We start from the raw sequence: 22,047 nt of genomic DNA, 5'->3' as shown, positions 1-22,047 counted from the left end.
GTGACATTGATAAGGAGATCGAGATTGCGGTGGTATGGACATGTGTTGAGAAGGGATGAAAGGGTCGGGATTAGGCGAGCGTTAGAGTTCGAGGTTGAAGAAGTGGTAGGAAGGGGTCGTCCGCGATTGGGATGGAGAGAGCAGGTGGAGAAGGACAGGGTGAAAGCGGGGTTGCGTGATACTGAGGCGAGTGACAGATGTGGATTTCGGTTTCATCATAGGTAGCCAAACGGCAACCTCCGATCTCGGGAAAAATGCCGTCTAAACGTGTGTTGTTGTTGTTGTTGTTGTATAATTATAATCATACAAAAAAAATTTTTTTTTTACTTTCTTTGGTGAGTGTATGTTTTTCTGGATGATTGCAGCATGCTGATTTCAAATCTTTAATCCATTTACTTGTATCACATCAAAATTTTAAGAAAACTTCAGTTGAAGTAATGATCACTTTATTAATAAATATACTCACAATATAATCATTAAAATATAAAAAGTAATTTCTTTCAAGATTTTTATTAATCAAAAAATGTCATTCTATTGAAATTTTGTGATTGTTCATTAAAATAAGACAGTTGATTCAAATTTAATTTTAAGAAAGAGGCTTAAATTTCTTGCATGTAGACTTTCGACGGTGCTTAGCTTCTGGGGCATCACGTTGCAGAAACCAGCAGTAATCTGCGAGCATAGCACTACTCCATCGTCCTTGATAGCGTGATTCCATTACAGCGATTTCTTGGTGGAAATGCTCTCCGTGTTCGTCACTGACTTCACCAAGACATTCAGGGAAAAAGTCAATATGCGAATCAAGAAGATGTATTTTAAGGGACATGTTACATCCCATCTTCTGGAAGGCATTGATGCATTGTTCAACGATTTCTTTGTAACTATTTGACTTATTATTTCCCAAGAAATTGAAAACAAGTGATTTGAATGCTACCCATGCCTCGAGATCTTTTCCATTTAGCATATCTTGAAAATGTTTATCACCTATTACTTTTCGAATCTGAGGGCCCACAAAAATTCCTTTTATTTTAGCATCACTGATTCGTGGAAACATGGAACGAAGATATGTAAAAGCATCACTTGTCTTATCCAACGCTTTCACAAAATTCTTTATCAGACCTAACTTGATATGTAACGGTGGTAAAATGATATCTTTTTTGAGAACCAGTGGCTCATGCAAAACATTCTTATGACCAGGCTCCATGCGATCCCTAATAGGCCAAATCTTTTTTGTATAGTGTGCAACTTTATCCCGATTATTCCATTCGCAGAGGAAACAGCAGAATTTGGTGTAACCAAGTTGTAGACCCATGAGGATTGCAATGACTTTCAAGTCTCCACACACTCTCCATTTGTAATCATTATATTTTATTTTTATTAAAACATTACCGATATTGCCATAAGTCTCTTTTAACTGAGTGGAGTAAGCAATTGGAATTGATGGCAATAAATTTCCATTATGCAGCAGCACAAATTTTAGGCTCGTTTTTGATGCATCAATAAAGAGCCGCCAGTTCTTCACTTCATGTTCATGACCAAGATGTGCCATATGATTTTTAACATCATTACAGTAGCACATACTGTCATCTGATGTAAAGTACAGCATAAGCTCCTTGTGTCTGAAGCGAAAGTTGCATATTTTTGCATAAGGAGCTAATAAATTCCACTGTTTCAATCGTGAACCAAGAAGCTCCGCCTGTCCTTCCGTCAAAGCAAGATCACGTATAAGATCAGAAAGATTTGCATTATTAACTAAATGAATTTCATCACTTTCTGGAATGTAGTTATCATCAGAATCATTGGTACTTTCTGGATTTGCTTGCTTGTCACTCTCTGAAAAATCATCTGAATGAAAGGAGTACGAATCAGGAGAAATTGGAACTGGACAGTTGACAGGGTTGTGAGGAATCGGCTTGGATACTGATTCAATGTCGGGATAAGAAATAGACTTACGAGTTTTAAATGAAAATCCTTTTATAACTGTCATGCAAAAGTAACAATCTGTGGCATGATTTGTGAGTTCGCGCCATATGACTGGAACTCCAAACGGCATTGACTTGTGCTTTGGTGATTTTCGCAACCAACCTGCCAAAGTATTAGCAGAAATGGAGCAAATGTTGTTTGGTTTCCACTGTTTTTCCGCATCATCAACTTTTGAATCGAAATAAAGTTCATAAGCTTTTTTTAATAATTGGGTCATCGTTTTCCGATGGTCGACATCAGTAAAATACCTACAAACATAACAAAACAAATTAGGAGAATTTAAACACTTTCGAGTAGCCATGGCAACGAAATTAAATTTTTATTATGAAAACAAATAACGTAGGGCATAGATAAACTATACAGGTAAAAGCTTTTTTTTTTAAAATTGTTTAGTCGTTTTCTTTGGAACGCAATGTGATAGAGAAAAACGGTTTTCAGATTTGAAATCAGCGTAAAAAACTTGTATAAGAACACTAATTATTTTATGGGAAAGAAAAATTATGTAAGTCAGTGTTATTAGATGATTTCAATTTAATGAAAAATTGAAACGAGAAGTATGCTAGAAGGCTGGTCGAGTCAAGGAGATGGTTTGTTGTATTTGTTAGCTTGTAAGTAAGAGTGATCTTTATAAATGATGCCACAGTTGGAAGCTGGTAGGAAATCAAAACCTTTCGGACACTTTTTGATGGCGATGGAAATAGATTTTGTGAAGTCCATTTTTTTGAAAAAAGTAAGTAGAACATAAGTTTCTAATTTATAAAAGAAAAATTTAAATCGAGAGTGTGATGAAGGAGGTAGATTTTAAAGATTATTTGGACAAAAATTACAGGAGTATTACGTATTTTACAAAAAAATTTGTGATTTGATAGTTCGATTTGATAGATTGAAAATTATCATGTTGAGGTAAATAACATTTGTACAATGTGTGACGTCATACTTTTGTTTTAATGGTTAATGACGTATATCTACATATTCGCAATATAAACTGAGATCTAAATACTGTGAATCGAAATAATTTTGTTAAGTTCGAATTGATAGAAAGAAGAAACTTTTGAAGTTTCTTGGAAGCTGTTTAAATTGAAGCTTCAAAAGTAAAACGTTTTATAAACGCCTCGGGCTATGTTTTTGCAACATTTGCTTCCATCGTGAATAATGCATCCGTCTGTTCAGCTGATCATAGTATTCGTCTATTCCTCGTACTCGTTTGCCAATCTTTAAAAAGTTATGATGAAATTATAAATATAATTAAAAAATTTTGAATAAATAAAAAATTCTATATAATTTCATAATGTTTTCATGGTTAAGGTATGTAATTGAATGACTAATGAATACATATTTAATTAGGAAATTTGAAAATAGCACTTCAACATATAACTCTGAGTTATTAAAGTTGATTTTATTAACCTTTTAAAAAATGAAAATGAGTAGTTTTTTTACGTTGCATCAACTGTTCAAAGGAACGGAGTAGGTGGAATGCTTCACCATCACGATACTCCCTCTTTCCAAAGTAATCTTTCAAGTTGTTGTGAGTTCCGGAGCAAATTTTGAATAATTGATGATGTGTTCATTGACACGTATTTACTTTTTAACTTCCATTTCAACAACAAACACCGCGAGGGTCTGTTTTGTGTTGTTTAATTACTCACACACACACACACACACACACACACACTCATTAAAAATTATTTAATTTATAAATTTTACTTATTGGCATAATTAATTTGTAACTCACTGTTATCTAAGAGTTCAATGTTTTATCAGTAAACATTTGATTGCGCATTTGAAAAATTTCCGCAACTCAACAACCGTCAAAACAATATTGGGAAATTTAAATTAAAAGAACTAAAAAACTAAAAAAACTAAAAAAAGAAAAAACTAAATTAAAAGAACAAAATTATTTATAGCCGTAAGCAGATTAATTAAGATTATACAATTGTGTAATTATCCTCCTACTAAAAACAATTTCTACTATCTCAATTATAGCAAGCCCGCTTCAACCGCTACTACTTCTAATTAAATCACTGCCATCATTTCTAATTTTCGCTACAACTACCACAACTACTAACCTTGCTGCAATACTTGTAATTGTAACCACTACCACTAGCCACTATTAACAGCATAGCACCACTTTCAACTCAACCTCAACAACTATACTACTTTTACTAATAAATTATTTTGCTACTATTCCTGTTGTTGTCGTTGCTATTGCTACTACTACCGCTACTACTACTTGAATATACACACAACAATTTTAGCGTTTCCTATTATTTTATAAAATTTTCCATACACCAACGAAACAGAACAAAACTTGTGTACAACTTCGACTTCCCGCGATTATTTATAGAAATAAATTTGTACCTTAACAAAATTTGAAACTTTTAAAAAAGGGGGCAAACAAACAACAGTGTAACTTCACAATGAAAAATGTTATTGAAATTGTTTTTACGTTAAATCTACGCTTTTCTATAGTTGTCACAATCCGGACAGCAGAATGGCCTGTTTGAAGTGATTGATTCCATCTGAAACCCATCCAAACGTTGCAATCCAACGTCTCTTGAAACTTTTTTGATTGTCCTGAGAATTCTGCTTATGGAGCTGATGGATGGAAGGTTGTTGGTACTGCAAACATTTTCAGATATCAGCCTGTCTCGAATTTCCCATCCAAACAATCCAGGCAACTCCATCTTGTACCTGCAAACGGCCGCAACGACATCCTTTGTACTAACGCGAGGTCGGCTCCCTCCTGTGTTTCCTGGAAGCAGCGATCCGTTTTTGTGGAATCGAGTTAAAATTTTGCTGATGCAACCGTGCGATACTTTCAAAATCTTTGAGATGTCGCACGGTCGAACTTGCTGCTGGGCGAGTTGAATTATTTTGAATCTCATCCAGAGAGGTAGAGGCCTGCCGTTCACAAACATTCTTCCGAGCTGGTTTATCTCTTCAGCAATGAAGTCTCCATTAGTCGAATGTTTTTTCATTGATGCTGACTGTTTCGGATTGTTTGTTTTATTATATGGATTGTTTGCTTTATCGTATGGATTGTTTGTTTGATTGTATGCAGTGTCATCCTCACAGTCTTTCTTCATCAAAGATTCTATTGTGAAGGATTTCATTCTTCAACTCGTGAAACTGCAGTTTATTATTGTATTTCAACGTTCAAGATTTATGTTATACGTTTATAACGATACCTTCCACTGATATATTCACGAACGCACACACACATCGACACATATTATATCCTATAATATAATGTATATAAAGTATATAATTTTAATATATTTACGTGTGCGTGTATTTGTGTTTGTATAGATATATCTCTTTTGATTGGACAAAAGTGTTATCATTTTCTTTTGACTCCGCCTTTTTTTCAACCGTAATTTTCAACTTACCTACACTGTGCCGCAAAGTTGCTCAGAGGAATTAATTTTCAATTGCTTAACGTTTATGCATTTTAATTTTGTAACTTTAAAAAAGTATGACACTATATGTAACGGACATTTTATTAAAAACACATCTGCTGAAAATTATGCATTGTACATTCGTTTGTCCTGAAAAACTAATGTGACAGAATAACAATTATTTTGATTTTCAAACAAGAAAAATGTGGGAGCAGATTTGTTTAAAACAATCAAAAGTTTGTAATTTGTTAGTCTTCTGCTAAAAATAAATTGGAATGAGAAACGTTTTCTGGTAATTGCAACATAAAAAATGACAACAAATGAATTAGTCTAAATTAACAATTAAGATGGAAAATTTGTTGATGATGTAACAATATTTAAGACAAACTATTTTTTGTTAAATTAGTTCTAATTACAATTGAGAAATTTAATAAAAACAAGCATAATATAAATAATTATGAAAAAATTTGCTGTTTATTACCAAAGATTCTTCATAGGTTCTAAATAGGAACCACTTGAAGCGGCACCACCCCCCATGTAGTGGTTGTAAGACATCATGCTCATCTGGTTGTAATTGTTGTTGAAGTTGGCTGCCTGATGATAATAATAAGGATCGTAGGATGGATAGTGGATGGGATGCATGGATGGTTGCTGATGAAGATGGTTGTGATGATGAGGATTGAATGTGGATGGCGATTTCAAAGAGACCGATGGGTCAGAAGATTGTTCCCTCACGTGAGCGCTGTTGCTGCTGCTGCTGCCTGCGAACGAACTCACGTTTGTAGACTCGTTCAAGCTGCTGGAGTGGTCAAACAACTGCAAAGCTGCGTAATTATTCTGGTCACGTGGTGATGCCGAAGATGGAGGCGTGACGGAAGAATATGACTCAGACTGAGTCATGCTTCCCGCGTATCCTCCATTTCCATTTGGGTGGAAATAATTTGAGAATCCTGCAGCAAAAGGAATCGACAGGTCTTGAAATTTTGTATAGTTTTGTTGGAAAGATTCGCTTCCTGGAGGTGTTAGTAAGGAATGTTGTTGCTGTTGCTGGTGGTGATGTTGGTGTGCCTCGCTGTAACACTGCTGTTGCTGTTGTTGTACATGCTGTTGTTGTTGCCTGCTGTGGCCGTACACATTGGATCGAATGACGGACTCTCTTCCAGGATATAGTGACCTCAATAAGGATAGATCGGGGTAATTGTGCATTCCACTTGACCCGTCTAACGCTCCATTCCCTCCACCGTTAGCTCCTATCCACTGAATTGTAGACTTTGATTTTTGGAATCCAAGAACGCTGGGATGAAAGTAACCAGATGTGAAAAAATTATGAGCGGCAGCCGCAGTAGAGGAAGTGGTGTAAGTCGATGGAGGACTCAAAGTCGTTGGCAGATGTTTGTTCATGGCTGCTTCCAAATCGTGAACTGTAGCTCCCATGTTGCTTTTTCTCGATGAATATGCTTCAGACAAGTGTTGCGATGAGGAGTTATCGTTGAGATTGTTGTTGGTTGTGCTGTTGTTTGCGTTAATGGATGGATTGTTGGATGTGCCGTTAGATGTGTTGTTAGAATCGTTGTTGTTTATGTTGTTGTTTGGGTTGTTGGCTGATTTATTAACGGCGTTCACGACACTTGTGATTGCTTGTTTGGGTAGTTTTGTCTCTTCTTTCTTTGCCTCACCTTCATCTGTGTTGAAGTATTCATCATTCTTACCAGCGTGTATGATTTTCTTGTGGCTTAGCTTTTTATTGACGTTTTTGCTGTCGTTGGTTGTGATGTTGTTGTTGTTGCTGATGTTGTTGTTGCTGATGATGTTGTTGTTGCTGATGATGTTAATGTTTTTGTTATTGTTGCAATGACCGACTACTTCATTGTTGCATTTTGTACTATTTGTGATTTTTTCAGAAGCACAAATGATTTCATTCGGTTTTTGCACGTTGTTGAAATGCTGCTGCGGATTAAAGAATTGGGATGTGCTGTGATCTCGCTGTTTATCGGCATTCGTTGGTATATTCATATGAACTAGTTTCTGATTTTCTGGCCTATTCGAAGCTGGCGTCAATCCATCTGCATTTTCATTCAAATTCACTAATGCAGCCCCATCAGCCGCGGTATCTTCCTGTGGAATGCTATTGATGTTGTTGTTGTTGATGTTGTTGATATTGTTGTTGTTGTTGTTGCTGTTGTTGTTGTTGCAGTTGTTGCTGTTGATGTTGTTGTGGTTGTTGATAATGCTGTTGTTGTTGTTTGATGGGCTCTCATAATTATTAGTTTTGTTGTTTGGCTTTGTGGTCTGATTGTTGGATTCATTGTTCAAACTGCTGCTGTCAGGATCAATCGATCCTGTATGTACTTCAGGCGCATCTCCACTGTTGACCGAATTTGTGGCTGGCTGCTCTTGAATGGTGTTGGCAGAAGAGATATTTGTTGTGAATGTGGTAGTAGTTGTGGTTGTTGCAGTCGATGTAGTTGCAAATTCAGCTGCTCCTCTCTTTCTTTTACGAGGTTTGTCCATTTTTCTTCGAGAGTTTTTTAGATTTGTTTTTAAGCAACATTTGGCAGCTGTGGCATCAACATTTTTTGAGTGTTTGTTTGGCTGGTTGGATATTTCCTCGCTGTTGATTGTAGGTGTAATTGTTGTAGTAATTGTTGCCGTAGTCGACGAAGAGGATAAATTGATACTGCTAGGAACAAGTGGTTGTTGTTGTTGTGATTGTTGTTGTTCTTGTTGTTGTGGTTGTTGCTGTGTTAACCTCAGATCAAACAAATTTTTGCCTTTATCGTAGTAATTTGGTTGAATGTTAGTACTAGCGACAATGTTGTTGTTTTTGTAAATGTTTTGACTTGCAAACGAACTTTCGCCTGCTGACGTGTATGAAGTTTTATCCAAACTTTGAAACTCTGGAAAAATTTCATACTTTAGCTAACAGATTTCATTCATTCAGAGTACAAAACAATAAAATATCTGAAAATTTTAACGATAATCATAAAATTTCAAGCGATGAGTAAAATACGGTATGTTTGAGCAAAATAACACGAGATGATGACCAGCAAATAGAAATAACGCAAAAAATAACAACGTGTCTGTTCACCTTCACTGGTGTGTCCCCCGTCACTTTTCATGTTGGCTCTGTACTGTTCCACACTCATGACACAGCCAGCATATTCGATTCCACTGTTCAATGTTTCAATTTTTTGACTTCAGTTCATGTTTTGAAATTTTGTTTAAATTTATTGAATAAATAAAATTAACAGAATGTTTGCATAATTCTTTTAAAAAATTGCCTAGCGACAACAATAAATTAATGATATGCTTCACAACTTGTGACGATAAATAAGAAAGTTTAAGTTTAAATAACGTTTTGAAAAATCAAAATACTATAAATTTTTTTTTAATTTTTTTTTAATAATTTTAAAATATAAACGATCGGTGAAAAACAAACCTGAGGACATAATTGATGGCGATGATGTTCTGGTCGTCGACGTTCTTGGCGTTGCAGATGATGGTGGCGCACGTCTGCACCCACACGAAGCCGCCGTGTTTGTTCATCAGTCTGTAGTAGTCAGTCAACACCTGACCCTTGTTCAGCACTACAAACAACATATATGCAAAATTTAGGTATATATATATATATATATATATATATATATATATGAGTGTGTATGTGTGTGTGTTTGTGTGTGTGTGTTTTCACCATAATAATTATTTTTATGTCATTTGGATGGAGTATGTTGTGCGAGTGCGTACCTCTTGTTTGAACGTTAAAAAATTAGAATTTATAGTTAATTTTATCTCGTTTTATGTTTTATCTCGTTTTCACAGGAAAAGCAAATAGAAATGCGTTTGCGTCTATCGAGTGATTTTTTATTTCACAAACTGGTGAACGTCACATTTGATTATGTCAAACAAATTATTTGATTTAAATTATTTTCTAAAGTGTATAAAAATGATAATTGTGCTGATTAAATGTCTCGACTTCTCTTGCTATTGTATCTTAAATATCTGGAAAATGTTCATGAACCTTATCTTTCAACATTAATCGAAGCCTCATTTATCAAACCACACTTTCAAAGATTCACCTACGTAAGAAATTCGAAGGTCATATTAAACCCCATACATGTACAACATACAGGCATTCAGATGCAAGCACACATACATTCATCGACACGTACGCACACATCCCAAAACATGCATTACACGCACTTATATAACAAACATGCATTCACATAGAGGCAGACATACATTACCAGATACGCATTCACATAAACGTTCCGGTCTATTTTAATCATACTCGTTCATGCACCCTTCCATCCATCCATCCAGTCACTCGTTCACTCGTGCAGTGGAAAGCAGCAAACTTGCATACATTAGCATGCTCCATCGCTCCTGTCAACCTGGTTGAAGTATTTCCCTTTTATCAACTGCGCTCATTAATTTCATTACAAAGGCTATATTCCATATAAATATTTTGATTTGCCCAACGACACAACGCCTCTTGCACGGACATACTTTATATCCAATGCAACAACAATTGCACGCACACAACAATACAAATACGATGCAATACAGACACATACATACAGATACAAGCTCAAACACATGCAGACATACAAATAAGAAATGTTTGTTAGTTGCAATGGTGAGTCCCATGACGTCATGTGCCAATCATCATTACAATTAGTGCAAGATGCTAAGGTCTGGCACTCTTATAAACAAATTATGCTCAAGTGAAAGTAGATAGCAGGAAATATCATTATCACCAAATAACGGTGGCGATGATAATTATCATCACTATGATGATAACGATGGTGCAAGTATTAATATTACTATAACTATGATGACGATTGTTATCATGGTGATGCTGATGATAGTGCTTTTTGATAATGATAGTGATGTTAGCGACGAAAATTATATGATATTATAAAATGATTTCAAGACAACAACTTGATTGGCTTAATTGGACAGAAGCACGAACGCACCAGGATTCATTAAAATGCATGTTGCTGTTGTTGCGGAAGGAAGCAACAATTTCATTTTTTTTATAGTGTATAAAAATTTTTGGGTTCGGCAGAGAGCTTTGGCGTGGTTTCAACTTGCTCCGATCTGGGCTGGTCTCTTACGGCAAGGAAGAAATTTTTGATAGATTTCAAAAAAAAAAAATTGAAAACTACCGATCTAATTGGCTTCAAATTAAAAAATGTTTATAAATGTTCAATTGTAAGCAAAATATTAATTAGTTTGTTTTGTTTCTTTTTTAACTAATTTAATGGAACTCTACTTCTAACAAAACAACTTTTATTCCTACAACGTTACAAAGTACTCCTGGCCAGCTTTTTTAAATAAAAATTGACCCAAATGTTATTGTAGTAAAGATTGAAACAGTTTTCTGTGATTTGAAGTTTAGATGCAAAAAATCATTCAATGGGACACTTCCAGTCAGTCAGTCCAGCGGAAGTAGTTTTATTACTTTCATGCTGCTCCCTCCTATCAAGAAGACACAATTCAACAAACACAAATGTATAAACATAACGAAAACATCTGGCAAACATATACCTGTGTATATGGTTATCTGCTTAAAACCTTAAATGAATAAATCAGTGAAGAATAAACAATGAACGAAATGAAAGGTTAGTAAAAACGACAAAAAAAAATATATAATAAAACAGAGAATGGGCAAATAAATAACAAAATGAAAAGAGTGCAATATATTTAAGAAGGTTTTATCTATTTATTATTTTTATTATTATTATTATTATTATTATTATAATTATTATTATTATTATTATTATTATTAAAGTTAGCGACACGAGCAGTCGCCTTGTAGTCGAAGCATATGTAACGTCATATGTAGAGTACTCGACGGCTGAAATGTTACAATTAAATAATAATGTAATGTAGTAATAGGGAGGCTAGGAATTACGAGTTCAAGCGCTCATTTCGTCACTTGGATGCGTTTGTCTGGCTTGCTAGGAATACAAGCCACAGTTGTCATGGCCGATTTCAATCATCTAACTAACTGAACGAAGTGATAAATCAGCAATTGAATATATCGACATATTCAGTTTGTTTCATTATCATCAAATGATGGACAGTCGTCATCACATCTTCATCAACAGATTATCAGGCGATTAAACAAATTTATCTACCAAATGTTCACCAAATATGAATTAAATATATATATTGGTCGATGCAAAATAATTTTGACAGGTGAGTGAATGGATGGATTGATGGTTGGACTGATGAATGGGCGGATGGATGAATGGGCGGATGGATGAATGGATGGATTGATGGTTTGATGGATGGATGGATAGATGGATTGATGGTTTGATGGATGGATGGATGGATGGATGGATGGATGGATGGATGGATGGATGGTTGGATGGATGGATGGATGGATGGATGGATGGATGGATTGATGGTTTGATGGATGGATGGATGGATGGATGGATGGATGGATGGATGGATGGATGGATGGATGGATGGATGGATGGATGGATGGATGGATGGATGGATGGATGGATGGATGGATGGATGGATGGATGGATGGATGGATGGATGGATGGATGGATGAATAGAAAGATAGATAAATAAATAAAACGATAACAGATGAAGAGAAGGGAAAAAATGAATAGAAAAAAGAGATAAAGAAGAGAGAGAGTGAGAGAAAGAAGATTGAGACGGAGAAAAAAGGAGAGAAAAATAAAAAAAATAAGAGAGGGAAAAAGAGAGAGAAAGAGAGAGAGAGAAAGAGAAAGGAAAAGGAATAAAAAAAGAGAAACGTAGAAAGAAAGGCGCATACACGGGAGACTAATTTAGTTTCAGAGACGTACGAAGCATGCAGTCATTTGTATTCCGTGGCAGCAACCTCGGCTAGGAAATTAGTAATGAGCCCGCAATAGGCAAGAAAGAAATGAACACACGTTCACTCGTTCACTCGCTCGTTCGTTCGTTTGTTCGTGTGTTAGTTTTATTTTTATTAGCTTTTATTTTACGGTTGTTTTAGTTTTTATTGTTGTTTCTCATTTTTGCATGTTTTTGTGTTTTGTTGTGGCGAAGGTGTTACTTAGTAATGCTACTTTTATTAATTGCTGTCGTTGTCTGCAGTTCAAAAAAGTAACATTACAATGATCATGCCTGCTAAAGAGTTGTTCCTTCCTCTTCACATGCCATTTGAAGACTATTAAAAAATGTCCAATGCAGTAAGTCAATTTAACTTTGAAAAGAATGAGTTACAAAAGAGAAATAAAAAGAAAATTAAATGAAAATAGAAATCGGAAAAAAGGAAAGCATTTCAGTCGCAAGTAGTAATGCAATTTTGATCACAACGGTTCATAATCCTCACCGACGTCACCCCATCACCGTTCACGTTCCAGCATTACCACCAAGACGGTTCATTTGCCGAGTTGGCATCATTATTTTCCAATCATTTTTCAATCATTTCTGTGGTGCGTGTTGGATCATTTTTTTAATGTTTGAATGTGAAAAATGGCATAACCTTCAAATTGCGCCAAAAGTAGCGTATAAAAATAGTGATGGTGTGGAAAGAGGGAGCATGTGTTGGGCTGACAGGACATGCTCGTTAAATTAATGCGCTGGTCAGAGACATCAGCTTGCTCATACGATGGCATTGTCGACTCTTGAGTAAAGTTTATGTTGGTCACTAATACAAAATTATCTAAGTAATGTAAGTTACAGCTTCCTAACTGCAAGTTATATGCTGGTCTCTGGCCTCTTCTTTGTATGGGAAACTAATGATTGAATTATTTCAGTTAGCAAGAATGTTAATGGCTTTTCCTGATATTATTTCAAAATAAACTTTTGAAAATCTGTTCTTTGAGCCTACATACATTGTCAATTGTCTGCATAACATCAAAAAAATTTCAGTAAATCAGTGCACTTGATTTAACATTCCACGGTCAAACGGCATCCTTCTACTGTTATTAACTTTTTTTAATTAAACTCCTTTAGCAACAACTGTATTGTTATAAACCTTTTCAATGGATATTATTGTGACTTCATCCCAATATGTCAAAATGTGCATGTTTATCAGAATATTTTTTATACCGACGATAGATTACAGTGTTAGGCACATGCCTGAGTAGCAGAGTTCGCCATAGATGTTTAATTTCGCAGGTCATCATTGTTATCGGCGGTGAAAGATTGTCATTCGGTGGCTCTTTGAGTAGGATTTCTAAACGCAGAAGTTACTTCACAGTTCGCTTACTATTTTTGACGCCATCAATTTAATCTTATTTCTAATATTTAATTAATTTATTTTCATAGTTCCTAATGTGAAAATTCTACACAGTGATAAAACAACATACGAATTGCAATTTGGAATCAGAATGAAATTTCTGTAGAATAAATTTTGTCTGATGTTTTTAACAACCACACACCTGATTTGAGAATTTTCATTGATAATTTGGTAACTCATGGTTTTTTAATATTCCCATAATTTCAAGGTTTGATACATTTTCTTGTGCAATCGTATTCAGTAAAAAAGAATAGCTAGCAGCGTGTGCAAGTGGAGGTAGGGGGTCTGGCACGCTGCGGTCATTATTGTCCTCCCAAGGGAAATGTCCTCGGGCAGCTCCACCAATCAGTTTTTATTTGCTAATGACGTTCTCAACATTGAAAGAGATTTTGAAATTTCCATATTTGTTTCATGAAACGAATTTTACTGAAAACATTTTTATATTGATTAGAATGTTTGAGAAACAAGTTTCAAATGGTCTTTTGAGTCATTCAGAGATTGAATGAATCAAAGAAAACAAATAAATTTAAATTTACTCTGATGAACTATGATGTTACAATATAATACAATACAATACAATACAACACAATACAATACAACACCATACAATACAATGCAGTACAATACATTCCGAGCGTGATGTTACTAATTTCAATGCTCAATTACCTTCACCACTCCATAATCTTCTGAAAAATTATTATTACTCACTAACGACTTGGTTAATATTTAAATTAATTCGATAATTTTATTATTCTCTACTTCTTTATTTTATATGTTTATATTAAGTTTGTTCTAAGCGTTTTGAAACACCTCATTGACGTTTTGTAAAATGAAATTTTCTTTTATGTGCAACTGCATCTGCATCATCGATATGAACTAGAGTTGGCAGAATGTTAAGAGAGATGTTAAGAAAATGTTTAAATTTTGCAATTTTGGTGAATGTTTGCACTGGGCTTAAAAATTTTACACTTGATGATCAGCAATTTAAATATTAAGTTCTGATATTGGCATTATGTTTGATTTAAGAAGATGTACTATAAAACCAATTATAAAATATCCTGAAAACGCTGATGCAGACTAATAACAAAGAGAGATACAGGACGTTGATACATATATAGAATGGCATAACCATACAAAAAAAACATTACAAAACATCATAAAATAAAAAATCACATAACTTGACATTACGTATATTTCTTTTTTCTCAAGACAAAACATTTTCAGGAATAACCAACGATGAAATAATGGGCGCAAGCATTTCATTGAATGAGTTAACAAAGAACGTACGGTCGCTGTGAGCCTTGTTGAGTTTCTTGAGGTCCTCGGCGTGGCAGAAGTCGTAGAGGCTCTTGTTGATGAGATCCTCCGACGGCATGTCCATCATGTCAGACAATCTGGTGCCAAAAAACATCCACTACTTCAGAATTCAGTGAAACAGTTAATTTAAATTTTATGTTCCCTTTTTTTATAATGATTTCCATTATCTTTATCTACCGTTTTGTTAAATTTTCAATTTTTGTACCTTTTTAAACGAAACAAAATTGCAACATGTCCCAACGTACCTTGGCTCGCAGTAGGTGATCTTGAGGTGAGGACTTAGTCGTGTGATGAACATGTCATTGTCGATGATGAGCTCTGTGATGGTTGGTGGGGGCAGGGCAATGGCCATTCCAACCAGTCCCAACAGGGGGGGTAGTTGCTTTTGAGAGGAGGAAGAAGATGAAGATGACGAAGATGATGCAGAGGAGTAAGTATACTGAGGTCTTAGGTGGGCCACAATTTGAACTACCTGATGATTTCAGTTGATCAGTTCATTATTCATGTTTTGTCTTCAATAATGATTGCAATTTTATTTTAGTTAAAAATTTTTAGTAAATATTAGTGAATTAAATAAAAAATTGGCATTATTAAAAATTTGTTCATTTTGCTTATTAGATTTTGTTCATTTTGGAAGTTACAGAGTTGAACTTTTGACATCCAAATACAAATTTTTTGTCACTATATTTCGTACAATCAACTTTTTTAAATATTAATTCAAAGTCACCTGGAAGCTTTTCTATACCTTTTCTACTTTAATGATTTCATTTTGCCTTTCAGAATAAATTTGCCAAAACCAATAATTTAAACTTGATGTGGTAAACAATTTGTTAAGTCAAGCGTTAAAAATTGCAACTTATAATGTATCTTGCTAATAAATTAATGACGAGAATCTTGTTCATTCCAATCGTTTTGCATATTTTAAAGAAGTTTTTTCTCTATTCTCAACTGCCTGCAATCAGGGTTCAACTTCATTTAAATTTAGAAGCCGTCCTTAAAGATTCTAATTAAAATAATTTTTGTATGTGTTCAGAATATTTCCTAGTAATAATTTCCATTTTTCAAGAAAATTCCTCTCAAGGATCTGCCAACCAGTCAATTGGTTGCATTTAAAAATACCCAGACGTCATCATCAAATATTTAAATATAGGCATCATCATTGAAAACAAAATGATAGGTTTAGAACGAACCCTGTATCCAGAAGATTTGAAGTGGACACCTCTCTTGGTGAGTGTGGACTTCATGCGGATGCAGAAGCACCGATCGTACCCTGTCGATGGGTTGGGACTCATGACGGATACTGATGGGTTTACATTACGAAAATTATACCAATTATTTGTTGGATGTTATTTGTATGTTCTAAACTAAAATATTTGTTAACATTCTAATTTTAAAATTGATTTAAAATATTCAAATTTATTGTATTTTATTGCGGTCCTAGTTTAAAAATTAAAACAGTTAATTCAATCAATAAATTTATTGATGCTTGATTAAATAACTAATTAACGTTTTAAAAAATAAATAAATAAACCTCTGTCCATGATGGGAGTGCTAGATCTTGTAGGGTTGGGTGCTGATGACGACCCTTCATCGGAGGTGGCTGACGATGGTGAGGAGAAGGAGGAAAGGGATGTGGATTGCTTGGGAACGTTGAGTCCCAGCTGTTCGGCCAGCTCTTTGTGATCGTGACTGTGGATGTACTCGAAGATGCTGCTTCCGGCCATTTCAACCTGCCCAGAAGTTACGTGGCAACCGGTCATTCTCTACTAATACACGAATGGTAAATCATCCTCTACTTGGCTATCGCTACTTTGTTATAAAATAACTAAAACTCAAAGGCGTAGCAAACGCGTTCAAACTTTTAAGATGACATTTTTTTAATTATATCAAAATTATTGGCTACAGCCAATACATTTTCAGCCAAGCCACTATCAAGAAGTGTTTTACAACATTTGTTACTTTTCTTTACAATGTTGAAATGTTTTGTAATTTTGTAATTATTGTTTGACTGTAGCTTTTAAAACAGGAGCAATGTAAATTTTAAATTTGTGTAAACAGAATTTGTATAATGTACAGACAATTTCAACAGTGAAACCACGAAGGCACAGCAGCTGGTACAATTTTCCAGCGTTTCATTCTTGGTGATTTCTAACAAATAGGTTGTTTAAAACGTTTTAAAGACTTGTTACAAGTTAACTTTTGTTAAAAAGTGAAAATTGAAAACAACTTCCAAACGAACTTTCTACGAGATTTCAAATAAAATGAACAGCCAGAATGTTTGATGGTGATGGCGATGGGACGAGCAGAAGATGGGCGTTGCATTGGAAGAGATGCATTCAATAAAATCAGAGGAAATAATTTGAAAGATGAATAATAAGACCCATGATGCAAATGCTGACCAACGGCGGGCAGATCTGATGCTGGCTACTCCTCTTGGCTAATGGTCAATCAAACAAATCAATTAAATGGCGAATGCTGCCTGGTTTCATGTTGTTTTGTGCTTGCCATGCAATTCTTTGCGTGCCTTCTTCTATGCTAACTATGCGTGCATGTAAGGATCTTTTATTGAAGTTATATTTTAATGTTTTAATTTATTACATATTATAAAGTTTATACAAGTGTCGTTGCCATTGTAGAAAAACATGACAAATTTTGAAAGTATCCTGCTAGAAATCGGTTTTGAAAATTTTACAAATTAATTAAAAGAAGTATGTGCAAATTATTTTAAAATGTTAACATTCTGTAAAATATGCTTCAAATGAACTTTATTTCAAGTATATCTTGAAAATATCTTAAATATCTGAATAATCAAAATGATGAAAATAAATTGACCGCATGCAAACGTTTAAAGTGCTCATTCGTTCAAAACGCGTTCTCGAATATTACCAATTTGAATGAAATTAAAGTTTTTTTCCAACAAAATTTTCCTCGTTGCTTCAAGTTAGCAAGCAAAATAGCGGCGCATGTTGTTTGACATTTATGAGAAGTTCAGTCAGCAGCAGCAGCAGAAAAGTGTGCCGAAATTCTCACAACGAACGAATGAAAGTTAGTGTTGCATGCTTGTTGATACAACAAATAACAAGAAACTGTAAATGGAGCAAGTTGTGAGGTGTATGCATGCGTTGGAAGCAAGCAGCAGTCAGTTTGTGAACCTGGTGGGAGACATACGTTCATGTGGACTGTTATCTCTCTTAATGGCCATTAACATTGGATCAAGAGTTGCTATTATCGGGTTATGTGTGCTGCTCCTCTTTGTCTCTCTCTCTCTCTCTCTCTCTTTTTATCTATCTATCTCTACTTTTTCTTTTTTTTCTATTTCTATCTTTGCTAACTTTTTAAGTGTGTGTCTGTGTCTGTGTGCGTGTGTCTGTGTGCGTGGGTTGTAGGTGCGTGTGTGTGTTGTGTGGTGTGTGTGTAATGTGTGCGTGTGTTGTGTGTATGTGGTGTGTGTGTGTTTATGAAGACATGTCAACCTTTTAGCTCACTTTGAATCAATTTTTTGATTTTATGCATTCTAATTTTTGCAACAAAACATACCTCATTTATTATGCCAAACAATTTTACTATTTCACAAGCAAGTTGTTTTTGAAAGTGTTAATATATTTCTTCATTTGCATTGTTTATTAATTGTTGATATTTAGCAATAAGTGAGCTAGAGACAAAATTGATAATGAAAGGATTCATTCTACAATTTTATATTGCATTTACATACGAAAGTTCTGCAACAATTTCAAATGAAAATTGTTCAAAGATTTTGTGAGATGTACCTAATCCTTAACATCAATTATTGTGGGCCCCCACCCTGGTTACACTTCTGCTTCTAAATCGAAAATTTTGGCATGTGCAAGTTGCTTACAAATCGGCGTCAGTGTTTTTTTGTACCTACATTGTGCCAGCGCGTGTACATGGTGAGGTGAACGTTCAAATGTTTGTACTTGCTTGTGTACGTAACACATCTGTGCGTGCATGCATGGTGTGAATGTACGATGGGTGTCCGATGAGTTGTATTATGTAACACATCGCGTGAAAATGTGGATGTGTGTGTACAACTCATTTGTACAGCAGGCTAGGAAGTATTCAACCTGAACGGCAACTCAAATTTTAAAAAAATTATTTAAAATTTTTGTTGTAAAAATTAATTAAGAAAAGGAGTTTTGTTAAATAATTCAAGAGCAAAATTTTCGATATTTTCTAAAAAAGTCATTTAGATTACACTGTAGTCAGAACGTGACATCACAGCATTCAAACACCTTACTACATTTTTTTCATTTCAAAATTTTAAAGTGAAAAAAATAAATGTTGCATTCATTCAGATGATTCAACGTTTGCGGCACATGCGTACGATGAAGCGTTCACACTGAAACGATCGCAAAGTTTTTTCTACATGTTGACAACAACTTCAACAACCATTAACTACTAAATTACAAGTCTTTTAAAACTTTATCTTTGAAAATCTGAAAAAATGTATGAATAAAAAATATGAGAAAAGGGCTTGCTGAGCGAAAATGTTGGTTTATGATTCTCTAACGTAAGATAAACATGCATTGATGTGCTACTGCGTTCATGTTCCTCTCGTCCACTGCTGGTGGTCGTCGTTGTGTTTGTTTGTGTGCTTGTGTTTGTGTGTGTGTTTGTGTGTGTGTATGTGTGTTTGTGTGGATAGTTGCGTTTTAAGAGTTGTTGTCGTTGTGTTTGTGCATTTGTGCAAATGGTTGTGTTATTTTACGTGTTTGTATTGCTGCGCGTGTAGGTGTCTTCATGTTAAATGTCTACAAGTTTTAAGTGCGTATGTGCAGGTAGGTGTGCGTGCGTGTGTGTGCGTGCGTGTGTGATGTGGTACATGTTTGTGTGGGAGGTTGTACTTTTGTGTTGCTGTTTATTGCGAGTGTGTGTGTGTGGATAGTTTGCTTTTATGGTCGTCGGTTGGTGTTCTGTTTGTTGTGTTTGTAGACGTATGTATGATTGTTGGTTGTTCTGTTGTTAAGTTTTTGTTAATATGATTGTCAGTGTGTGTGTGTGTGTGGTGTGTGGGTGTGCATGTGTGTGTGTGTGTGGTTTTCAGAGAATATTTTGGTTTTATTTCACTTATGTCCCCAGTAAGAAGATTGCCAGGCTGGTTTTTGTTGTGTGTATTCAGAATAAATTTGAAGTTAGAGTAAGTGGACATATAAGAAGTTTAAAAATTATGTTGAAACGGTTAGAAGTGACTGGGTATAGGTAAAAAGTTTGAAAAATTAAATTGTTAAAATGGTTTGAAGTGAACGAAATGAGCAACCTGACTGAGTCCTAGATAGATGGAGACAGTTTCGGAGATGTAGAGGAACCTGGCGTCATTCGAGAGGGCGAATGCGAATCCATCCAGCGACTGTGGGATCATCGATTGCATTTTGTAGCGCTTATTATTTTACAGTTCTACCGAGTTATTTTGTTGAAGTTAAAAATTTTTCAAGTTTAAATTCTTTCGACAAAAAATCTTTTGAAACATAAAGTTGTCGATAATTCTGCAAATGTTAATAAATTTTTTAATGATAAATAATTGAGACGACACACAAAATGCAAATAAATATGAAATAAGTTGAATTTCAAAAATTAAAAAATCGAACCGCTCGTTAAGAATTTAAGAATTTACATCAGCAGGTCTGAACATGACGCATCCAACACATAATGTGACATCATCACCATCATCATCATCATTATCATCATCTCATTATCATCATGAACAACATTATCGTCATCGTCGTCATCACAATCATAGCATAACATCATTATCACTTTATCACCATCATCGTCATCATCATCGTCATCATCATCATCGTCATCGTCATCATCATCACCATCGTAAACGCCGTGCAGTGGATAGATGGGGCGTCACCAGCAAATGTCAATCAAGTTCCTGTGACGTTTCAAAATGGCGTCTGTGTGAATTTTATGTGCGCATGTCAACAACTGATAATGATTGTTGTTGTTGTTGTTGGCTCGCGTTTAATGTTTCAACTTGTTTCGCTGTTTCATGTTGCTTGAAGCCTTTGACGTGATGTCCTGTGCGTGTTTTAAGCTACGTTATTTTTGATGTTGTTGTGGCTGATGATGTTATTGTTGGTGTTGATGGTGTTGTTGCTGTTGTTGCTGATTTTGTTGTTGATGTTGTTGTTGTTGAGGTTGTTGTTGTAGTTGTCAACATTGTCAACGACAACAACAACAACATTTCAACATGTTGTTGTTGTAGCTCGCCTGAGGTTGAGTCTCGTCATTTAATTTGAATATTCAAGAATCGAACCACGGCCACCAAGGCAGCCCAAAGGTCGGCGGTGGTGAGGGGAGTGAGATTGGTAGGGCAGTTGAAAGAAAGTTGAGTAGTATGGTGGGGTGGGTGACAGAGGTAGCATTGGTCGAAGATGGCATCATTCATGCAACTGAGGTAACTGATGAGGTGGGTGGAGTAACTAATTAGGGTGGTTCTTGTTTTGTGGGGTGGTTTCAATTTTGTTGATAGGACACCTCCTGTTGAGCACAAGGGGTTGAGGTTTGAAGGGGTTGATGGTGTTGTGGAGTGTGGAAGAGTGGATGTGACGGAGTGGATGTTTGCTTGTGTGGTTGTGAGGAAGTTATGATAGGAAGGTGTTTCGCCGGGAAGAAGATGCAAACGTTCATCAAATCGAACAGGCGATGCAACTGGACACCCACCCACCCTCTCAGCCATGTTTTGCCTATAGGGCGGTGTCTGCCAGCGTCACTACTCCAGACGATTCTCCTCATTTGCTGGCATCGAGCCCCACCCTGGCCCGCCCAAATGTTGTTGTTGTTGTGGTTGGTGTTGGTGCTGTTGGTGGAGTGGTTGATGTTGTTGTTGTTGTTGGTGGTGGTGGTGTATATGAAAACATGTTTAAAATGTAAACCTACATGTAACATGATCTCACCAATAAACTTTTCCAGATTCGATTAAATAGATTTTAAGTCTTATGATTAATATATCAAATGAGCATTCGTGTTTAACGTCTCAGATGCAAAAGTTTTGTAACCAATAAAATATTATGGCATAGGACGTGCCGAAAAATTGCTAAAAAAAAGTTTATCTTACGACGTTGGTCATAGACAAAA

At 35.3% G+C, this 22,047-nt stretch overlaps 5 protein-coding genes across 5 annotated transcripts in view; 1 reads left to right on the top strand and 4 right to left on the bottom strand.

Moving 5' to 3' along the window:
* HELRODRAFT_159076 (hypothetical protein) overlaps positions 1 to 438 on the top strand; it is a gene marked incomplete at both ends in the record, with an annotated part of 2,986 nt that extends 2,548 nt beyond the window's left edge. The window contains one exon of the mRNA XM_009010994.1: positions 420 to 438. Within this exon, the coding sequence (XP_009009242.1) occupies positions 420 to 438 (19 nt within the window). The remainder of the gene's footprint in view (positions 1 to 419) is intronic.
* A 148-nt stretch (positions 439 to 586) lies between these two features.
* On the bottom strand, positions 587 to 2,200 carry HELRODRAFT_159075 (hypothetical protein; the record flags this gene model as incomplete). Its single annotated transcript, XM_009010993.1, has 1 exon — positions 587 to 2,200. The coding sequence occupies one exon, from the start codon at positions 2,198 to 2,200 to the stop codon at positions 587 to 589; it is 1,614 nt and encodes a 537-aa protein (XP_009009241.1).
* Positions 2,201 to 4,556: 2,356 nt separating this feature from the next.
* HELRODRAFT_144418 (hypothetical protein) lies at positions 4,557 to 4,922 on the bottom strand (the record flags this gene model as incomplete). Its single annotated transcript, XM_009010992.1, has 1 exon — positions 4,557 to 4,922. A coding segment is annotated over one exon (366 nt), but the record flags the coding sequence as incomplete, so codon positions are not given.
* Positions 4,923 to 5,858: 936 nt separating this feature from the next.
* HELRODRAFT_159073 (hypothetical protein) lies at positions 5,859 to 8,927 on the bottom strand (the record flags this gene model as incomplete). The annotated part of the gene is made up of 3 exons (XM_009010991.1): positions 5,859 to 8,278; positions 8,470 to 8,576; positions 8,821 to 8,927. 3 exons carry the CDS (start codon positions 8,925 to 8,927, stop codon positions 5,859 to 5,861), a joined length of 2,634 nt encoding a protein of 877 aa, XP_009009239.1.
* HELRODRAFT_63031 (hypothetical protein) overlaps positions 8,790 to 22,047 on the bottom strand; it is a gene marked incomplete at both ends in the record, with an annotated part of 41,292 nt that continues 28,034 nt past the window's right edge. Inside the window, 6 exons of the mRNA XM_009010990.1 lie at positions 8,790 to 8,968; positions 14,920 to 15,026; positions 15,195 to 15,421; positions 16,140 to 16,249; positions 16,481 to 16,679; positions 20,225 to 20,314. Of these exons, the coding sequence (XP_009009238.1) occupies positions 8,790 to 8,968; positions 14,920 to 15,026; positions 15,195 to 15,421; positions 16,140 to 16,249; positions 16,481 to 16,679; positions 20,225 to 20,314 (912 nt within the window). The remainder of the gene's footprint in view (positions 8,969 to 14,919; positions 15,027 to 15,194; positions 15,422 to 16,139; positions 16,250 to 16,480; positions 16,680 to 20,224; positions 20,315 to 22,047) is intronic.

Source organism: Helobdella robusta (genome assembly GCF_000326865.2).
Source record: "Helobdella robusta unplaced genomic scaffold HELROscaffold_1, whole genome shotgun sequence".
Lineage (NCBI taxonomy): Eukaryota > Metazoa > Annelida > Clitellata > Rhynchobdellida > Glossiphoniidae > Helobdella > Helobdella robusta.
The sequence above is the reverse complement of the archived record's forward strand: the minus strand, read 5'-3'. Positions and strand labels throughout refer to the sequence as shown.